This window comes from Ranitomeya imitator, chromosome 3 (assembly GCF_032444005.1).
Source record: "Ranitomeya imitator isolate aRanImi1 chromosome 3, aRanImi1.pri, whole genome shotgun sequence".
Lineage (NCBI taxonomy): Eukaryota > Metazoa > Chordata > Amphibia > Anura > Dendrobatidae > Ranitomeya > Ranitomeya imitator.
The window spans coordinates 478,214,151-478,228,422 of record NC_091284.1 but is presented as its reverse complement, the minus strand read 5'-3'; the positions used below and the strand labels follow the sequence as shown (position 1 = coordinate 478,228,422).

General features: G+C 44.2%; 1 protein-coding gene across 2 annotated transcripts in view; it reads right to left on the bottom strand.

Annotated features, from left to right (window-relative positions):
* Nucleotides 1-12,701, bottom strand: part of CFAP97D2 (CFAP97 domain containing 2) — an 81,064-nt gene extending 68,363 nt beyond the window's left edge. Inside the window, exon 1 of one of the 2 annotated variants that reach the window (XR_011319319.1) lies at nucleotides 12,564-12,695. Coding sequence is in view for 1 of the 2 variants with exons in the window: in XM_069757535.1 (XP_069613636.1) it covers nucleotides 12,564-12,656 (93 nt within the window). In the remaining variant the exon portion in view is untranslated. Of the gene's footprint in view, nucleotides 1-12,563 lie in introns of both variants that reach the window. The other variant, XM_069757535.1, reaches the window with a different exon arrangement.
* Nucleotides 12,702-14,272: the final 1,571 nt, after the last annotated feature.

Genomic DNA, 14,272 nt, shown 5'->3' with positions numbered 1-14,272 from the left:
CTTCCGGAGTACCAAATATCAGGGCCTTAACCACTACCTCCTGGAACTGAAGGTACGACGTATCGGTGTGGCGTGCACATCGTAACAGCAGGAAAGCGTTGAGCATTGCCATTTGTACGATGTGGACGGCCAACTTTTTGTACCACACCTTGGCCTTTCTCAAAGCACTGTATGGTTGGAGGAGTTGATCAGAGAGATCAACCCCCCCCATGCTTTTGTTGTAGCCCAGTACACAGTCCGGTTTGCAGACCTGTGTAGAGGTACCCCGTACAGTGCTGAGGGCTCTGCCATCACCATGTATGGTGGTCAAGAGAAGGACATCCCTCTTGTCCTTGTACTTGACCACCAGCAGGTGGTCGCTACATTGGGCCTTGCTCTCACCTTTTCTGAGCATCTGCCGAAGTAGCGTCTTTGGGAGGCCTCTCTGATTTTTGCGCACAGTACCGCAGGCTGCGGTACCTCGCGCAGAGAGGGATTTGTAGAGTGGGATGCTGGTATAAAAGTTATCAGTATAGAGGTGATAACCTTTATCCAGCAGTGGGTGCACCAAATCCCACACGATCTTCCCACTCACTCCCAGGACAGGAGGACACTCAGGGGGTTCAATCCTGCTGTCCTTCCCTTCATACACTCTAAACCTGTGGATGTACCCTGAGGCACTCTCACACAGCTTGTAGAGTTTGATTCCGTACCTGGCCCTTTTGTTGGGCAGGTATTGACAGAATCCGAGCCGCCCCTTAAAATGGACCAAGGACTCATCCACGCAGATGTCCCTTTTGGGCACGTACACTTCAGAAAACTTTTTGTTGAAGTGTTCGATGACCGGCCGAACTTTGAACAGACGGTCAAAGTTGGGGTCATCTCGTGCGGGACACTGTGCATTATCGGAATAATGCAGGAATTTATGGATGGCCTCAAAACGTCTCCGAACCATGGCCATTCGGAATACTGGAGTGTTATATAAAACATCTACACTCCAATATTGCCGCATTTCTGGCTTCTTCACGATCCCCATGTGGAGGACCAGGCCCCAAAACTGCATCATTTCAACTGCGTCTACAGGAGACCAGTTGGAAAATGATGTACCGGGGTTTTGCTCCAAAAATTGACGAGCATACAAATTAGTTTGCTCCACCATGAGGTTAATAAAATCCTCAGAGAAAAAGACTTTGAAAAAGTCTGTTTCTGTGAGGCCCGTGGTGTCAAACTTGATTCCTGATTCTGCCACAAAATCAGGAATCAGTGGCTCGTAATTTTCGGGGGGCGAGGTCCATGTGGGTTCCGCAGTGGGGAGCGCTGGTTCAGGAGTGGTGGGGGCTGCCTCATCTTCTGTCCTGGGGCGTCTGCGTGGTGGTTCCGCAGGACCCGAGGAGGAAGAGGAGGAGGAGGAGGAAGAGGAGGAGGAGGAGGAAGAGGATGAAGAATCAGAAAAGTGAAGGAAAGTGGGATCCTCTCCCTCGCTATCAGTGTCGGAGGCAAGGAAAGCATATGCCTCCTCCAATGAATAGCGCTGTTGGGACGAACGGGACGAGCGGGACATTTTTGTGTGAATATGGTGATTGGGTGCACTTTATTGATAACTGTATGTGTATGTGTGGGGGGAGAGTGATTTGTGCAAACTTATCTGAAAAGAAAATGCTAAAAGGAGAAGAAAAACCTGTAAAAAAAAAAAAAAAGGCAGGCACAAACTCTGATAAGAGAACTGCGTCACTTATCAAAGTTTGGCGGCTGCGGGATGTGTGTACGGAGGTTGCGCAAAAAAGCTGAAGGGAAAAAAGCGAGCGCGAGAGTTGATCGGTGAACTGCGTCACCAATCAACGCTCGGCGGCTGTTAAATGGGCGCACGGAAGGAGGTGCAAAGGGGGGTAAAAAGAGGGGGAAGGGAGATGGGGGTGGAAGTGGGGATTGGGCAGGGATCAGTGATCAAAACGTACGGTTGTAGTCAGGTGGCGCAAAAGGGGGGTGAAAAAAAAAAAAAGGAAAACGGCAGGCACAAACTCTGATAAGTGAACTGCGTCACTTATCAAACTTTGGCGGCTGCGGAATGTGTGTACGGAGTTGGCGCAACGGGGGTGAGGGAAAAAAAGCGAGCGCGAGCGTTGATCGGTGAACTGCGTCACCAATCAACGTTCGGCGGCTGTTAAATGGGCGCACGGAAGGAGGTGCAAAGGGGGGTAAAAAGAGGGGGAAGGGAGATGGGGGTGGAAGTGGGGATTGGGCAGGGATCAGTGATCAAAACGTACGGTTGTAGTCAGGTGGCGCAAAAGGGGGGTGAAAAAAAAAAAAGGAAAACGGCAGGCACAAACTCTGATAAGTGAACTGCGTCACTTATCAAACTTTGGCGGCTGCGGAATGTGTGTACGGAGTTGGCGCAACGGGGGTGAGGGAAAAAAGCGAGCGCGAGCGTTGATCGGTGAACTACGTCACCAATCAACGTTCGGCGGCTGTTAAATGGGCGCACGGAAGGAGGTGCAAAGGGGGGTAAAAAGAGGGGGAAGGGAGATGGGGGTGGAAGTGGGGATTGGGCAGGGATCAGTGATCAAAACGTACGGTTGTAGTCAGGTGGCGCAAAAGGGGGGTGAAAAAAAAAAAAGGAAAACGGCAGGCACAAACTCTGATAAGTGAACTGCGTCACTTATCAAACTTTGGCGGCTGCGGAATGTGTGTACGGAGTTGGCGCAACGGGGGCGAGGGAAAAAAAGCGAGCGCGAGCGTTGATCGGTGAACTGCGTCACCAATCAACGCTCGGCGGCTACTAAATGTGCGCACGGAGGCGGCACAAATGGGGGTGGAGGGGGTAAAAAGAGGGGGAAGGGGGGATTGGGGTGGATGAACGGGGATTGGGGTGGATGAACGGGGATTGGGGTGGATGAACGGGGATTGGGCAGGGATCAGGGATAAAACTTACGTTTAGTTGTCTTCTTTCTTTAGCAGGGATTGTGGTGCTACAGGCTGCTGTGGCACCACAATACCCAGCACGGCAGGGAGATCCAGGCACAAAATCCAGCAGGGAGATCCAGCAGTATGACCGCTCTGTAGGAATCCTCAGCTAGAATGAGGACCCTGCAGAGCGGTCATACACAGGTCAGGCAGGTGACACAGACAGGTCACAGAGCGGTCATGCTGCTGCTGTGACCTGTCATTGGTGGGATCGACCATAACATCGATCCCACCAATCAGAGCTTTCCTGGTGACCTGGCTGTGACCTGCCTAGGATCGGATCTGTTCGCGCCATCCTAGGCAGGTCACAGCCAGGTCACCTGCAGGGCACAGAGCGGTCACAGAGTGATCGCCGCTGCGCCCTGTGATTGGCGCGATCGACGATGACATCGATCGCGCCAATCGGCTCCTGCAGGCCCTGCTGGGCCTGCACTGTGTCCTATCCTAGGATCGGTGCTATTAGAGCACCGATCCACGCAGGTTCCGGCAGGGCACAGCGCGGTAATACCGCGCGGTGCCCTGCGATTGGCGCGATCGATGCGATCGGCGATCGCGCCAATCCGGGGTGTTCTTGCCGGTGCCTGGCGTTGCCAGGCACCGGACCTAGGATCGAGTACATCGGTACTCGATCCTAGCCTGTGACCTCATTGTTTCAGCCGCTCCGATTGGCTGAAACAATGAGAATGGCTGTGATTGGCTGTTCAGAATTGAACAGCCAATCACAGCGATCGAGAGGGCGGGTGGGCGGCGACAATGCCCTGGATGCCGAGGCCATCTCCCCCCAGGTGAGATGGCGTCGGAATTTTAATGCGATCACCGCGACTTAAGTCGCGGTATCGCATTAAAGGGCAGGACGTACTATCCCGTCAAGGGTCAGATAGGCCCAGGGCACCTCGACGGGATAGTACGTCCAAGGTCACAGAGGGGTTAATGTGAAGGAGCGAATATGGTGTTAAAAATGTAAATTTCACCTCTGAATATTGGTTATCAACCAAAGATGAATATGAGATTTTAGCAGAACATTTTTATTTTCTCTGTCAACAATCCATTTTCTATACATATTAATAACATTATTTTTACAAAACATAAATGTAAACTGTGTACTGTTTATTTCATTTTAAGTGCAACCAATCAAATCATATGAAAAAAAATTGACAGATTACAAGTGTTTGTTCAGGACAACAGAGCACAATAACAGCAGGCCAAGCAGAATATCAAGCAGGCTTTCCTGCCAGTTCACTAATCCAAGCCAACACTTTTTAATGGTGTTCAACCGGGGGTGATGGATGAATCATGATTAGCATGATAATTGCCTGGGTTTTTGTGGAAAGATTTTGGGGTTTTTCCCATTTAGTCTATCAAATAGAGACCATGATTTATGAAGTAAGGAAAGACTTCATGATGAAGATATGCAATATACTGTATTTCATATAAGAATGTTAAACAACATTATAAACAATCTTGGTCCTGTGTGAAGACTGATGAATGGCAGCATATAGATTAGGGGATTTAAAAAAGAAAAGTGTCGGAGTGTAAGGGTACCGTCACACAGTGGCATTTTGATCGCTACGATGGCACAATTTGTGACGTTCCAGCGATATATCCGTGACGTTCCAGCGATCTCGTTGTGTCTGACACGCTCCTGCGATCAGGGACCCAGCTGAGAATCGTATGTCGTAGCAGATCGTTTGAAACTTTCTTTCGTCGTCAAGTGTCCCGCTGTGGCGGCATGATCGCATGGTGTAACAAAGGTGTGCACGATATTGTATACGATATGCGCATAGTAACCAACGGCTTCTACATCACACATACGTCATGAAATTATCGCTCCAGCGTCGTACATTGCAAAGTGTGACAGCAGTCTATGACGCTGGAGCGATATTGTTACGATGCTGGAGCGTCACGGATCGTGCCGTCGTAGCGATCAAAATGCCACTGTGTGACGGTACCCTAACAGTGGTAGGAGCTAACAGATTACTCCCTGACTCCTAAGGGTTAAGAAATATGTCTTTTGATCCATTTTGTGTGGCAAAAGTATAATATCCCCTGGGGCTGCAGTTAGCTGGGACAGGGTTAACTGATGTGGACAGCCCAGATGGGAGGGGGGAACTGAGTGCTAGTGACAGAGCCAGGAAGTGACAAGTCAGTTAATGTGAGGGCAGGAGTGCATATGCAGCAGGAATAGTGGGCTGCTAGGGACAACGTGAGCTCAATATTCGGGACAGCCGATTGCCGTAAATACCCTTCATGTGATTCCATCTAATGGCCAAGGGCAACCTCGAGATGGACGTCGGGGGCCAGGGGCACACTCAGCTTACAAAGCTAGATGAAAGGATGGACTTAGATCACAAAGGATGGAAGGATTTTCAATCCATAAATGCTGCTAGAGGAAGATCCACAAAGACTAGGAAAGCCAGAAAGGGGAATATACCACCAGGGCTAAAGTTATATCCGATACCTATGGGAAAGATGACAAATTGTTTGGCCTTATCCTTTAAACCTGCTTGTAAATACTGTACAGACTGCTATTCTCTAAGTAAAAGATTGTTTTTTTTATTAACCACGTGTCTCCTGGATTGTTTGCTGCCCTGGTTCCAGAAGAACGATTCCTGGACTCAGAAGAGGCCTGCATGCCAGAAATAAGTGGGAAGCACCACATGCACAGCAGCACACCAGGACTGAGACAGCCCTTGCCCGTAGGGTGCCAGAGTGAGTGGGGACCAGCGCTCACCCACCACTACCTCGCATGGGCATCTTACAGGAGAATGTTCAGTAAATAGAGATGAGTGGTTCCTTTGAGACTCAAATTCGTCGGTCTGTCAAATTTGGCCTACAAAATTCGACTTTTGGCAAATAAATATGTGTAAATGTCAATACTGTAAAGCTTGTAATTCTTGGAAAATACAATTTGGGGAGAGGAGAGAGAGAACCTTGCTGACCATAAGAGCTTGCACTTTACAGGAGAGAGAGGACCCTGATGACCAGAAGAATTTACATTCTATAGGAGAGAGAGGACCCTGATGACCATAAGAGCTTACACTCTATCGGAGAGAGAAGACCCTGATGGCGATAAGAGCTTACACTCTATAGGAGAGAAGGACCTTGATGACAATAAGAGCTTATACTCTATAGGAGATAGAGGACACTGATGACGATAAGAGCTTACACTCTATAGGAGTGAGAAGACCCTGATGACTATAAGAGCTGTAGTGCAGCGGTAGCACACTTTTGCAGTGAAGAGTCAGTGACCCAACAGAGTTCCAAATCAAAGTCTCTTTAATGCGGTTACTGCACAGCATTAATGTCCAATTCACACAATTATGTATCATTAATGTCCAATTTACAGCACTACATAGTACCCGGTAACCTCCGGGTCGCTGCTAGGAACCAAATCCTCCGGATTACAGTCAATAAACACGCCAGTTCACCTCTAACCTGTTACTGTGGGCGACCGCACCACTGAGTTAATGTCTCTTTACTCACAGCTTTACACAGTACACCATATCCTACAATTTACAGTCACTAAACACACCAGTCCTCCTCTGACTAGTTACCGTTGGCGACTGCACCGCTATGCATACTGTGGATGCCAGGCGTCTCAGCTCCCCTGGCTGTTTGTCTCCGCTTGCCTGTGTTGCCTCACACAGGAGCTTGGCAAAGCCAAATGCTCTGCCCTCTAGCATACACCAGACTGATACTGACCCTGACACACCCAAACCCTATACTGCAGGGTTTTAACTTGAATGTGTGACCTTCAGCCACATGGAAAACCCGGCCTGAAATGAAACAGACTGCATGACTAACATCCTGCAGTCTATTTCAAAGCACAAAAGACCAGAGCAGGTTTTCCCTAAATCTGCCTTGGACACTAACATGCCCAAGACTAACACTTATGTTTAGTCTACATTGCAATCACAGCTATGCTTGTGACTGCAATGCACTTTCATGGCCTCCATACACCTCTGTGCACATCTTGGGAAGAACACATAGCGACCCCTACCTGTGATACCGGTCACTATAGGAGAGAGTTTACCCTGCTGACCATAGGAGTTTACACTATATAGGAGATAGATGACCCTAATGACCACAAGAGCTTACACTCTATATGAGAGACAGAGAGAGAGAGAGAAAAGTCCCTGCTGACAATAATAGCTTACTTTCTACAGGTGAGAGAGACTTACCCAGTGATTCTGGAGATGGACAACAACTCTGCTATACAAACTGTGTTCCGCTGGGAACTACAGTTACTGACAAACACTGTACAAGGTATAATCCGTTAGTTTTCATAGTTGCAGGACATTAGGAATAAGCCCGCATCACAACCAAAAAGGCATTAGCTTACTCTCTAGTGCTCCAGCAGTGTGGGAAATGGTACTTGTTCTGATTTTTTGCAAACCGCGAAACGAAACTCAGTGTTTAAATTCGAGTTAAACAGAAAACTTAAACTCAATCCTCCGCTCCTCTCTAATAGTAAATCTTTACATTGGAAGGCAAATAAGTGGACGTACACACATAAAAACTCATGAAAAATAAAAGAGGATCTTTATGTTATTTTTTTTCTACAACTAGTTGTGGAAAATGAGACATGATACATTAAATAATAAAATTGCATTAGCCATATAATTTAATCTCTTTGCACATCCTTAACAGATCATTTGAGTTGCGTATTTTCAGAATGTATGGATTGCTTTGAAACTGAGCCCTTTTGGTGTATTTTGTATATAGTTTCCACGGAGCTAATGTACTGCTCATTTCAGGAACACAACACCATTGATGGCCAGTTAGACTTGTCATAGAGAGATTTGGAAATAACAAACCAGAGCTGCAGGACATGACCACCATGTGTTACTCTGTAGTATCTATTGTATAGGAGATTTTCCTCAGGGCAGCCATCAATCAGTGTTAGCAACTTCTCCCACAAAAGGCATTAGACTCTTTGATAAATGCCACCTAGAATAATTTGAGTAATAGCATTACAAGGTTGTTTCATTCTTCAGTAGCGCACCACTCCCCAGTCTTCCAGCTGCCTACTTTGCTGAGGGGTGGTGCTCTCCTAATTGATGACTGTTCAGATCATGGTCACACCAGTGGCCCGAATTGTGCCCTCTCCAATGCTATTACATGAGGCAGTTTTGCCTTGGCAACATCGGAGGAGAGTAGTGGCAGACAAGCTGGCCAGATCGGGAGCTAACAGTGATCCCGGCCATCTTCAGTGCAGTGCTCAGTAGAAAAGACTGACCACCACTGATTGCAGTGGCCTGTAATCCCAGAAACTAATGTTAAAAATTCCTCCGTTCGAGAAGAGACAAGATTTTTAATAACAAAAATTGCAAAGTTGAATGTTTTTAAAATCACTTTGCAAGTTTAGCCATTTACCATGATGAGAATAACTATTTAGAAGAGAAATTATAAATGGGCACCATATTACAAAATTTATAACTTGAGCCTTGATTTTAAATTGTACCAACCTACAATAATCTTAGACAAAGGTAAATAGCAACCCAACTCAATAGCCTTTTCCATTAATTTCTAAATTGTGAAAATAATCAATAACTGATTAAATCTAAGCTGTATCATTTTCTCATATACTTTCTCTATAAATGCCTTACAGCTTTTAGGATCTCTGCTTGCATTCAGGCATGAAACCTGCTTAGGAGTTTTGATAAAAGATAGAAAAGCTTAATTTAATCACAATACAAAAAATGCTTAAATAGACACAGACAGTATAAATAGATGTGTTATAGAAAAAACACCAGAAAGATTAAAGCCTCCTTCTTGAAAAAGCAAGGCTGACAGCGGCGAAACGTGTGTCGGGGTGTGTTCAGTGACCATTCAAGCAGACGGTGAGAGATTTTCTTTTCCTTTCCCTACCCTCTCCCTCTATGCCCACCATGTCGGGCATATCTAACTGATATATTGCCTTAGAGAACTGGTGGGCATGTATGGGAATTTCCCAGGGGGCAATTTGTGAACATTACTTACGAAAGGGCCTTGATTTATTTAAAAGAAGGATTCATCCTTTTTTTTTTTTTGTGTATATTCAGGGAGGGGATTATTTTCATCTATTGTCCTCACCCATTACCTATATAATGGTCGTGATACAAAATAAATGGTGTGCTGAGTGCTTTAATCTTTCTGGTGTTTTTTCTATAACAAATCTATTTATACTGTTTGTTTCTTTTTAAGCATTTTTTGTGATTGTGATTAAATAAAGCTTTTCTATCTTTTATCAAAACTCCTAGCCTTCTCCAGTGTTTTTGTAGTGCTTGCTATGGAGGCATATATAGTGACCTAGTATTGTGTATGGGTCACACTATGAGTCTGAAAATTGGGGTATTAATGAAACCTGCTTAGGTCGGGTGCTGATCTCATTGTAAGGCAGCGCTCTGATAAATGCACTGTACCTATAATAAGTCCGTCCCGTGACCAGGACAGATTTTTATTCCCTTGAAGTAAACAAAAAAATTCATTATTGCACGTAGAGAACTTGAGAACAAGAAGATATCGTTACATTAAAGGGGGTTGTCAGTGACTTTAACATTGCTGGCCTATCCATAAGATAAGTTATCAATGTCTGATCGGTGGGAATGAAACATCCGGCACCAACGCTGATCAGCTGTTCCCGATGTCAGCAAACAGCTAATTGGCAGGGATTAACGACTTTTCATAAAGATAGACCATTAATGCTACAGTCCTGGAAAATTCCTTTAAGTGCTGGATAATAGAACACTTTGTAACTTTTTCTATACAAGAAATAATCATAATTCCTGACAAATTGCAGTGCCCCAAATTAACAATAGTCAATATGTTACATACTTTGACGAATATGCTAATGAGATATTTCTCGAAAATTAAAAAATTCTATTTTTAGGACAAAGGTATAAGTATTGCACAGGACAAAGCTGATTCTGCAGGTGTGACTGATGATAGTAGAGGTGTATTGCATTTACGGTATTTGGTTCTCTTCGTATATTCATAGTAGATGGGTGTTAGTGAGCCATCATGACAGAGAACAGCCTGCAGTATACAGTGCATAGTGTGACATCTGCTGGGTATAAAGTCACTGACCTTCTGGAAATCAGAGTTTCCAGCTTACGGTCGTCTACACCTTCCTGAAAAACAGGATATATAGGCAGCAACACTTCTACCAGAGACTGACCAGTGACCAAATATCAGTGCCCTATCAGCCCATCTCTAGAATATTTGCAAGATTTTTAATATTTATAATATTTTTTATTAATATTTTGCCAGCATATTATGCAGCATTTCTCTTTTCAGAGGGTATATGCACAAATAAAATTACACTTTACAGTGGTGAATCCACTAATATAAACAGGAGTGAGAGCTCGGCTCACAAGAGCTTACAATCTAGAAAGAAATGGGGCTAAAAAACGTAAGTGTTTGTATTAAATGGTCCGGACATGAGGAATTACCCTCGTTGTCGAAGCTTAGTCTTGGATCATTTGCAGGATAGAGAACATAAAGTAGCAGACAGAGATGAGGGTGGAGATGTAGGTGTAGGGTAGTGCAGAACTGTGAAGAGCTTTGTGAGAGACAGTGAAAAGTTTATGGGAAACATATAAACAAGAAAAAAGAGGAGATGTGGCACTCACCAAATCGTGTTTGCAATAAAAGTCCTTTATTACACCATGGTATGGATTAAGGACATCATTCCATAGGCTGCGGGTATGTGCGAGGGTGCATGGTGAACGAGGACGACGGCCATTTCGCGCCGACTGCGCTTCAATGGCTCCGTGAATCCGCACGGTTCAATGAACACATGCAGATTCAACTGCATTCAATAGCCAGCAGCACTTTGGATGCAGCGGACATGTGCTACATCCAATGCGCTGCCAATTGCTGAACGTGTGGAACTAACCCTAATGAGGCAGGGAAACAAGTGTGGAACGACTTCAATATTGTCGATCGCGTTCGTTTAGCGGCCTGAACTTAGCGCTTGTAAATACAACAGAAATGTTTCTGCGTGATGGTGCGATATGTCAGCATTTGGGGTCCCACTTTAAACTTTTACCCAGGGCCCCATTTTGTCTAAAACCGGCTCTGGGTTTAGGTTTGAGTCTGGAAGCGACAAACAAGTTTACCTTAAATGACGTTTACGGCTTGGATGCCACCAGTGTTGCTAGGCTTTCTCATTTGACCTATTCCTTAGATGCCAAATTATTCAAGTTCAGACCTCTCACTGGATGTAATTATAGTAGAATATTTTCCATGGACCCATATTATTTCATTTGTTTCTTTTAATAAGTGCTTTAGCATGTGGGAAAGATCAAACAAGCTGTTGCTGGTTATTTGATTCATGTTTGCTCTTTTACAGTAACTAGTAAAACCTGGCAACATATCAATGAAACACTTAGTAGCAAATCACTGAAATCCACTTGAACTTGAGCAGACAAAAGCACAGAATATGTTCTGTACAAGAAAGCACCAGAGATGAGTGCATCCATTCACCGTACTGAAGTAAGGGGTTAAGCTAAGGATTGTACTTGGTGACTTTCCCCCCACAGGGTATTTTTCATACCGGTGATGCAAAGCTGACGTCCAGAGTTATTAATCTAATTCCCTTGGTCTCCGCTTTTAGACTTCAACCAATTAATATCTTATTAACAGCCTATAATAACGTGATTTCAAATTCCATTCATTTCTTTTTCATTTTCTATCCCTGATCATGTCTAGAACAGAGAATTAGAAGAACTGGTTGCGTTCAAGTACACAGTTAAATGCCATGTCTCTTGGGGGCGCTCGCACTATGCATGTGTGCTGCACAGAATAGGGCCTGGGTCTTGGAGTGCTTTTATGTAGTTTGTTTGAGTAGTAGGCACTTGGCTTAGAAATGTTGATAAACCCAATCAGAACTTGTAAATCCTAGTGTCTTATTGGGAATCAACTGGATCATACGAACAAGCCATTTCTGGTGATCAGTACACTCCTATCACTTCCCACTGAGAACCTGCGTCCCAATGCACTTCATCAAAACTAGACCCTATTGTAATGCATTTATAGGCATCTTAGACTTTGGATGATTTACTTAATAGATTCTATAACATTGTGCTCATCTGTATTAGTTGCATCCTTATGCACAATACTAATAGTTAAAATGAAATTAACTTAATTTATTAATACTACAAGAAATCCCCAAATGTGACGAATTGCGAGTTGGCAGATTTGACGTCAATATGAAGTCTTAAGGAAATTACCAGCTGGAGATCATCTTTCCTTTATATACAATATATACAGTATATAATATATACAGTATATATATATATATATATATATATATATAAATACGTATATATATATATAGACACAAAAATATATATATGTATATATGTATGTATGTGTATATATATATATATATATATAAAAATATATATATATATATATATATATAGTACTGGCTGACACGGACAGAAAAGGGCCCCTGTGCAAGAAAAGTTTACGGGCCCTTTGCAGTCCAAAAACTCAAAAACTCATTATCATGCACAATTCCACATGTAGATGTGGGTCCCCTTATAGTGACACCTATATAAAAATACTAAGACTGATAATGGCACACCTATTTTACTACACCTGGCTGTGTTTTTCTACCTGTTTTTCATACATACCTTTCTTTTGTGCTCATCGTAGTAGGTTTTGTCCCATTTCTGTTGTAGGTATTTATTACCACATGGTAATATGGGTTGGTAAGCTCTGTGCATCCTGTGCGTGTTTAACCCCACAGGGCGGCAAGCCACCTAATGACTAAGGATCTGAGGCTGCGGAGGAATACTGAGGAGACTATGGTGTGTTTGAGGCAGGTCATGTGGTGGTTGTCATGACATTGGTGTTAAGGAGAAAAGTGAATAGCTAGTGGTAGACGTCCAAACATTGTGGCCGTACTCCAGCAAACAAAACCTGACTATATCATAACACAATGCTGCACCATAAGCCCTGATTATATCCTGTCATAGGTGACGGATCCTGCCAGTCTGAAGAATGCAACCAGACAAAAGCACAAAGCTGAGCTTATTCATAAGATTTTTTTCATTTGGAGATATATACAGGTCCTTCTCAAAAAATTAGCATATAGTGTTAAATTTCATTATTTACCATAACATAATGATTACAATTAAACTTTCATATATTATAGATTCATTATCCACCAACTGAAATTTGTCAGGTCTTTTATTGTTTTAATACTGATGATTTTGGCATACAACTCCTGATAACCCAAAAAACCTGTCTCAATAAATTAGCATATCAAGAAAAGGTTCTCTAAACGACTTATTACCCTAATCTTCTGAATCAACTAATTAACTCTAAACACATGCAAAAGATACCTGAGGCTTTTATAAACTCCCTGCCTGGTTCATTACTCAAAACCCCCATCATGGGTAAGACTAGCGACCTGACAGATGTCAAGAAGGCCATCATTGACACCCTCAAGCAAGAGGGTAAGACCCAGAAAGAAATTTCTCAACAAATAGGCTGTTCCCAGAGTGCTGTATCAAGGCACCTCAATGGTAAGTCTGTTGGAAGGAAACAATGTGGCAGAAAACGCTGTACAACGAGAAGAGGAGACCGGACCCTGAGGAAGATTGTGGAGAAGGACCGATTCCAGACCTTGGGGAACCTGAGGAAGCAGTGGACTGAGTCTGGTGTGGAAACATCCAGAGCCACCGTGCACAGGCGTGTGCAGGAAATGGGCTACAGGTGCCGCATTCCCCAGGTAAAGCCACTTTTGAGCTACAGAGAAGCAGCACTGGACTGTTGCTAAGTGGTCCCAAGTACTTTTTTCTGATGAAAGCAAATTTTGCATGTCATTCGGAAATCAAGGTGCCAGAGTCTGGAGGAAGACTGGGGAGAAGGAAATGCCAAAATGCCTGAAGTCCAGTGTCAAGTACCCACAGTCAGTGATGGTGTGGGGTGCCATGTCAGCTGCTGGTGTTGGTCCACTGTGTTTCATCAAGGGCAGGGTCAATGCAGCTAGCTATCAGGAGATTTTGGAGCACTTCATGCTTCCATCGGCTGAAATGCTTTATGGAGATGAAGATTTCATTTTTCAGCACGACCTGGCACCTGCTCACAGTGCCAAAACCACTGGTAAATGGTTTACTGACCATGGTATTACTGTGCTCAATTGGCCTGCCAACTCTCCTGACCTGAACCCCATAGAGAATCTGTGGGATATTGTGAAGAGAAAGTTGAGAGACGCAAGACCCAACACTCTGGATGAGCTTAAGGCCGCTATTGAAGCATCCTGGGCCTCCATAACATCTCAGCAGTGTCACAGGCTGATTACCTCCATGCCACGCCGCATTGAAGCAGTCATTTC